The sequence below is a fragment of the Salminus brasiliensis genome, chromosome 2, assembly GCF_030463535.1.
Source record: "Salminus brasiliensis chromosome 2, fSalBra1.hap2, whole genome shotgun sequence".
Classification (NCBI taxonomy): Eukaryota; Metazoa; Chordata; class Actinopteri; order Characiformes; family Bryconidae; genus Salminus; species Salminus brasiliensis.
In genome coordinates, this window is record NC_132879.1 from 34,835,075 (window position 1) to 34,842,070 (window position 6,996).

The 6,996-nt window shown below is 44.1% G+C and overlaps 1 protein-coding gene across 1 annotated transcript; it reads left to right on the forward strand.

Annotated features, from left to right (window-relative positions):
- Positions 1-2,768: 2,768 nt before the first annotated feature.
- Positions 2,769-5,942, forward strand: fgfr1op2 (FGFR1 oncogene partner 2). Its single transcript, XM_072673826.1, has 6 exons — positions 2,769-2,856; positions 3,274-3,410; positions 4,053-4,170; positions 4,318-4,460; positions 5,531-5,644; positions 5,729-5,942. Exons 2-6 carry the CDS (start codon positions 3,276-3,278, stop codon positions 5,864-5,866), a joined length of 648 nt encoding a protein of 215 aa, XP_072529927.1. The 5' UTR covers positions 2,769-2,856; positions 3,274-3,275; the 3' UTR covers positions 5,867-5,942.
- Positions 5,943-6,996: the final 1,054 nt, after the last annotated feature.

A 6,996-nucleotide genomic window follows, 5' to 3' on the forward strand; every position in this document is an offset into this window, starting at 1 on the left:
GATATGTAAATGAGTTTCACCCTTTCTCTTTCTTTTAAGCCATGTGGTCAAGCAGTGTATCTATGAGGCAGTGTTTTTTATTTTTTAAAGCAGCTTAACACATTTCTTCACCCTTAGCCTTTCTTAAATGCTCTAGGCAGAACAAATCTTTGGAACAATAGATTCATTTATAGCTCACAGCAGAGCACGCAACAGTACACCACACACACCATACATTGAAATGAATTCGAGAAATCTGTTTTCTCGCTAGCTTTTCCATGGAAGTGCTGATAATGGTTACACTGTGGTTGTGTAGGCGATGACTGTGTTAAGCAGTGAATGGAAGATTACAGTAACACTCCACTGTAGAGACTTAACTGTGTCAGGTGTGGCATAATTAGGGGAGGATTTGTTTACGTATGGCTAAAATCTGATTATCCCGATCAGGGTCATACAGTGGACTACACTACTCGCAGCTTCCCCATCCCAGAATCTGTTACATAGATCAATGTTACAGACAAGTATACGTTTCTGTTTAAAGCTGGGTAAATAATAGTCTTATTCTTACACTGTGTTGTTACTCGATTCAGTCCTATAAACAGCAGAGCACCACACACTCACACTGTATGCTATGATATTATTGGTTATGTGGGTTCTCCTGTGGGGTAGTCGAGTGTTTAAGTGGTTTGAGTATGATGGTCTATTTTTAGCTGCTGGTCTTGAGTAAAGTGCTGGATTAAGGCTTAGTTTCTACAGTTCTCAAGTATTATTATCAATCTTTTTTTTTTTTTTTTTTTAAAGAGGCTTCTTTGGCAGCAATTTTTAATTTAATTCAATTCAATTCAAGTCAAGTCAGTGTTATTTATGTAGCAAATTTCACAACAAATGTTGTCACAAAGCAGCTTTACAGAGATCCGTGTCCGAGCCTCATTTGAGCAAGCTAGTGGCGACTCCAAGACTCAAAAGGGGAACCCATCCTCCTCAGGTCGACACCAGATAATAACAATAAAAAGCAAAACAGGAATAAAAACAGCAATAAAACAAAACTGAATTTGTGTTGTTTAAGCCATAGAAGATGAAAACGTGAGTGAGATGATAGGTGAAGTCCATGCAGATAAACAGCCACAAGCTGAGTCATGGAGTGAGGTGAGGATGAATCAAGGCAAGGCCCCAGAGCAGGACAGTGGGGTAGCAGGGTAGCGGAGAGCCAGACACCACACTAGAGGCCTTTTACACCCTGGCCAATTCATGCGTCTTGAGCCTTAGGGTTATATCTGGATTAGAACAGGCCAGTATAAAACAGATCCAAATCCGATCACTCAAACCACTTCAAAAGGTGGTCTGAGAGTGGGAGTGGGATCCTCCCACTACAACCGAGAATGCAGTAATAATTGCTGCACAGTGAGCAGATTTACATATTCCGTCACACACAGCAATCAGATTTCAGTCCGACTACCTGGAGAAGCATATGACTACCCAGTGTAAATGTATGTGGCTAAAATCTTTTGAGGATACAGTCCACATACTAGTCACATGAAGTGTAGAGCAGGTGTAAACGGCATCTAAGTGGTTTGGGCTGCTTGGTATCTCAACCATAGCCTGCACCTCCTCCTTCTCTGCATCTGCTGAGTCGGCCCTCTGCTTGGATTCGTTCACGTTTTAGAATCCGAATCACTGTTACACATACATGGGAATCCTGTACAGTGCTGGAGAGTGCACACATGACATAAGGAAATGAAATAGAATAAATACTAGATGAGAAAATATATCTAGAACATTCAGTAGGAAGGGAGCTAAAGTAGAAGATGTGGATATGTATACGTGTGCAGGATCTGAGGAAACATCTAATCTATTATTTACAGTATTTACAGTGCAATGAAAACTATACACGTCATTTGTGACAAGGAGTGGAGTTAAGGGGTTTGATAGTTCTATTTAAAGTCCGAGGGATTCACTTGGTTTAATAACAGCCACAGCTCTGAGGGTTTAATTGTGCTGGCTTTAATAGGCCCGAGTCCTCGAGTGGCTGGAAGAGGTAATGTTCAGGGTGAGAGGGGTCGGCTGTAATCCTGCCACATTACAATTGCTGAGGTGTACTTTCATTTATTTATTTATTTAGGGTACCTCCTGCACACACCTCCTCCTTCTCAGCCTTATCGTTGTATTTTACAGCCAAATAAGAAGAGTAGAGTATAACAAACTCAGATGCTGGATGTACAGCGAAGCTCCTCTGCGGTTCTACAGGTTCCTGAACACTCCCAGCTTATCAGTCATACTGATCTTAATGCTAAGATGCTTCTGGAAATTTGGGCTCAGACTTTTAAGTCATACTAGTTGAAATGATAAACATTTTAGCTCTGAATAGCTAAAAAAAAAAACTTCCTGAACACTCCCAGCTTATCAGTCATACTGATCTTAATGCTAAGATGCTTCTGGAAATTTGGGCTCAGACTTTTAAGTCATACTAGTTGAAATGATAAACATTTTAGCTCTGAATAGCTAAAAAAACTTCCTTTACTGTCCTGTTTACTGTGGCTTTTTGTCAGATCTGTAATTCATGGCCTCACTCGGCATCCTAGCAGAGCTGACTAGCGTGTAGTTCCACACTGCTGCTAGATCATGGAAAAGGCAGACAGAAAGGCTAGCTTTTGCGGTACGTGGGTTTTGGGACGTGTTTGAGGACAATATATAGATCATTTAGATGATTTACACTCTGCCTCCCCCCTGTGGACCTCCCTGACTTCACACCAGCGATTAAAACTGCCTACATTACCCAGAATGCATTGCCGGCCGACGTTCGAGATGTAATCACAGGAAGTGTCAACTAGAGCGAAGAAACTAGCTAGCTAACATTCAGGCGGTGTTTCTGCATTCAGGGTACGTGTTTTAGCTTGGTGAACAAACCTGTCCAGTCTGTAGTATTGCAGTAATATTACACATAACAGTTTGACTCAGTTCTGAGGTTTTGTAGGGGATCACAGCAGCAGCTAGCTAGCAGTTTATCCGGAGTTAGCTAGCTAGCTAACGCTATGTCGCTAACGTTAACTATAGCTAGTGCTACCTACTTAACCTTTGGCTAGCTAGCTTGCTAGCTAGCTTTCGCACCTTCTCTGTCTCTGTCTCTGTTTGGAAACCTCTGCTGATGTGTTCTGACATTTATTAAAAGTTGTGGATAGTGAGTCAACTGCTGCTCCCTGTGCCTTACTGGTGTACAGTAGACATACTGGGATGGCCACCTCTCCAGCTATCTCTCTACATATCTCTCTAACCCCAGTGGTGATGATGTGTCCTCAGGAATGGCTTGCTCTCTGGAGAAGGTGCTGTCGGACGCCAGGTCTCTGGTGGAGCGGCTTCGAGACCACGATAACGCCGCAGAGATCCTCATCGAGCAGACCACCCTGCTGAACAAACGGGTCGAGGCTATGAAGCAGGTAGCTAGCTAGCTATGTATACAGTGACAGCCACGTCCAGTACCTCCTCTGTGTTCCTCAGTTTGATGCCCAGAGATTTGCGGACACCCCTTCTAAAGAAAACATTCAGCTATTTTATAGGACACCCACCCCGCGCACACACAGCTTGCCTTGCCCCTTTAGAGAAGTACTGGCAATAGAATAGGACTCTCTGGAGCAGGTAAACATGAGCCCATTGGCACCATGCCTAATGCCAGGTAGGGGGTAGAGTAGTGTAAAGCCTCCCCAGCATCGTTCTCTGACATGATGGGGCTCCATCAAATACGTGTTGATAAGATTGTGATAAGTGTGGTGTGAACAAGTGTATTGTAGAGACACATGGTATTGTGGAGATATGCTTAAAATAGTGGGACATGTGAAAAGTAAGGTTTTCTGGGTACCGTTGGACTCTCAGGACTATCTTACAACAAACTGATTCACATTAGACAATATATGTATATATGTGTGTGCTATGTAACCTCTCTGAAGGATTGTTGAGACCACAAATTCTCCTAAATGTTTTTAAAAAGGTGTGTTAAAGCAGCCGAAACATGAATGTGAACCACAAGGAGTTAAGAAGCGCTGCCCTGATCTGTGAGCGATGTTCTCTTCTGTTGTGTTCAGTATCAGGAGGAGATCGAGGCGTTAAATCAAGTGGCGAGGCATCGACCACGATCGACTCTAGTCATGAGCATTCAGCAAGAGAACCGACAAATAAGGGAACTCCAACAGGAAAATAAAGGTGCGTGTATTGTTGTTCTGCGGAATAATAATATACCATACGCACGCACACAATGGACTTTGCTCGCCACTCTTGACAATCCTGCCAGAAACTGTTTAGTCCTAATTTTAAGTGCTGTAATTCGTGGCTTTCTCTGTCTGGTTGTAGAGTTGCGTACGTCTTTGGAAGAGCACCAGTCCGCGCTGGAGCTGATCATGAGTAAATACAGAGAGCAGGTGTTTCGCCTCCTCATGGCCAGCAAGAGAGACGACCCTGCTATTGTCACACAGCTAAAAGAGCAGCACACTAACGTAAGTACTGCATGCCCACACACACACACACACTGAACTGATATAGTGAGTGGACCTAAAGTGCCATACAAAAGCTTGGACGAGAGTTGTTGGAGTTGGAGCAAGGCATGGTAGTGGGTGCCAGATGGTTGAGGCTCTGGCTGAAATCACATCCACATTTACTGGCGGATGCCCCACACGCATATCCTGCAAGTCAGTGCAGCCTACTTTAGCCTATATTGGGATATGGAAGCAGATGACCTACCAGAGTGCCTCTGTTAACACCGAACATGCTTACGGGACCCTGGAAGACTGGCAGCATGTGACGTGGTCTGACTGGTGGTGGTGGTGGTTCCATACCGCAGTCTGGTGTGTTCTCATGGCATGGGTTGGGTCCATTGGTCCGCCTAAATAGTTTTTGACTGGTACCCGCTACGCTTCACTGCTTGATGACCACTTGCGGCGCTTCGTGGACTACATGTAGCCCCACGGTGCTGGGATATTCCAGTAGGATAACGCACCGTGCCAAGTTCTCAAGAGTCGGTTCGAGGAGCATTTTAAAGAGTACCGATGGGTGGCGTGGCATGATCGCTCAACGTTGAGCATTTATGGGATGTGATGGAGAGGTCCATTTACACATGAGATTCTGCAGCTACAAATACCATGGAACTGTGGGTTGCTGTCCAGATGGCATGACTCAACGTCCCTCTACTTGTGGAATCGATGATCTGTCAAATTACTGCGCTTCACCAAGCTAGGGGGGGTCCTACATGATACATGATACAAGTCACTGTTCCACTTGTGGCATGTCAGTGTATTAAGTTATTAAGCAGTAAATTACATGGTATTGCATTCTTGATGCTCTTTAGATATCTGGCATTAAAAAACGTCTACCAGCTCAGTTAGTTTCTATCAATTGGCATATTAAATACATATTTTATACATTTGATCTGTAACCAGAATGGTTTTATGGTATTCCAAACTTAACTGTTCAATGAAGTGACTGTACATGGATATGAATGGGGTGTGTGTGTGTGTGTGTGTGTGTGTGTGTGTGTGTGTGTGTGTGTGTGTGTGTGTGTGTTGTATAGGAGATGCAGGCACACATAGACAAGATAAATGAGATGGCTACAGTAATGAGGAAGGCCATTGAGGTGGATGAAGGGCGGATCTGTGAAGACGAGGAGCGGATCAAGCAGCTGGAGGTTAGATGACTCCTACATTCTGTATATACACACACACACAAGTCATGAGCCTGCTGAACAATCTCTCTCTTTGTCTCCGTGTAGCTGGAGAACAGAGGTCTGCGGGAGTTATTGGGGATCAGTCGAGAGGCCTTTCTGGTGCTGAAGAGAGACGAGGCATCCGAGAGCACTTCTCTGTCACCACTCGTTTCCAGCACTGACTTGAGTATGAGGAAGAGCTAGAGTGCTCCCCAAAGAATGGACTCTGCCTAACACTGATTACAGTCAGCTCACAGCGACATGTACACACACACACACACACTCTCTCTCTCTCTCGCATGTGCAGTGCCCAGCACTAATAGAATCTCCTCTGTGAAGAGAAGACTCCTAACCTCTTTCTGCCTGCATTCATTCAGGCATCCCATGTTTTACTTGGACCTGTCCTTTCATGCACATCCAGGCAGTTCTGAACCATGTACTCCGCAGCCATTTGGCCTTCACAGCAGATGCTGTTACAGAGTTGTATTTATGATCCCGCTGTGGCCCAGTCTCTGTGTCTCGTGCAGAGTGATGCTCACTGAAAGGTGAGCCAGTTTAAGGGGCCAGTCCCCTGCTAGTTTTGGTCCAGGCTCTGTTTTTTGTCTGTGTTGTGGCATTTGGTTTGTGGGTTAAATGGAAGGGGGTGCTGAGCACAGTCCCCTTGTTATCACGGTGGTTATCAGATCGACAGGCAACTTGTATGACTTCTGAAAATATATGTGTGTGTGAGAAAATATGTGACCACTGATAGCAAACAGCACATTTGACTTGCTGTCCCTCAAGAGGACAGGTTTAGTCTTTGCTATTGTGTGTTGTAGAGCTGCCTTGACGCATGACAGTGTTTTGTGAGTGTTTTATGAATGGATGAGAGAATGTCTGAATTATTGAAATTTATTAAAATTGCCTTTACATGGTATTGCCTTTTTAACCAGCTACTACAAGAACGTATGCAGGGGTGTGAAAAGGAGTGTGCTTAATTAAAAGTATGGGTACTCTTCCAAAATCGTAAGTTTAAAGCCAAGAAAATACATAAAGATTGTAATTATTTATCTTGGCATAGGTGAATAATGATAAGTCGGTACATGGATGTGACACACCATGAACCGCAAACACTTGTTGCTTCTTCATTGGAAAAAAAATCGGGGCTAAATACGACCCAATTCCATTTACCCACACCTAACCCACTAGTGAAAGGCTTTGGGTAAGTAAAGCTGCAATGTGCTACAACACAATAACCACTTTAGGAGAATCTGGTGTTTTTGGTGCTTGCAGACAGCACCAAAAGTATGCACATGACAACCTGACCATACTAGAGGAGATATAGGCATCACCAG

Bases quoted from the DNA above. Each gene is read 5' to 3' on its own strand.
- fgfr1op2 (XM_072673826.1), top strand. From the start codon at position 3,276: ATGGCTTGCTCTCTGGAGAAGGTGCTGTCGGACGCCAGGTCTCTGGTG. The intron at 4,171-4,317 runs GTGCGTGTATTG...GTCTGGTTGTAG, and splicing joins ACTCCAACAGGAAAATAAAG to AGTTGCGTACGTCTTTGGAA. The intron at 4,461-5,530 runs GTAAGTACTGCA...TGTGTTGTATAG, and splicing joins TAAAAGAGCAGCACACTAAC to GAGATGCAGGCACACATAGA.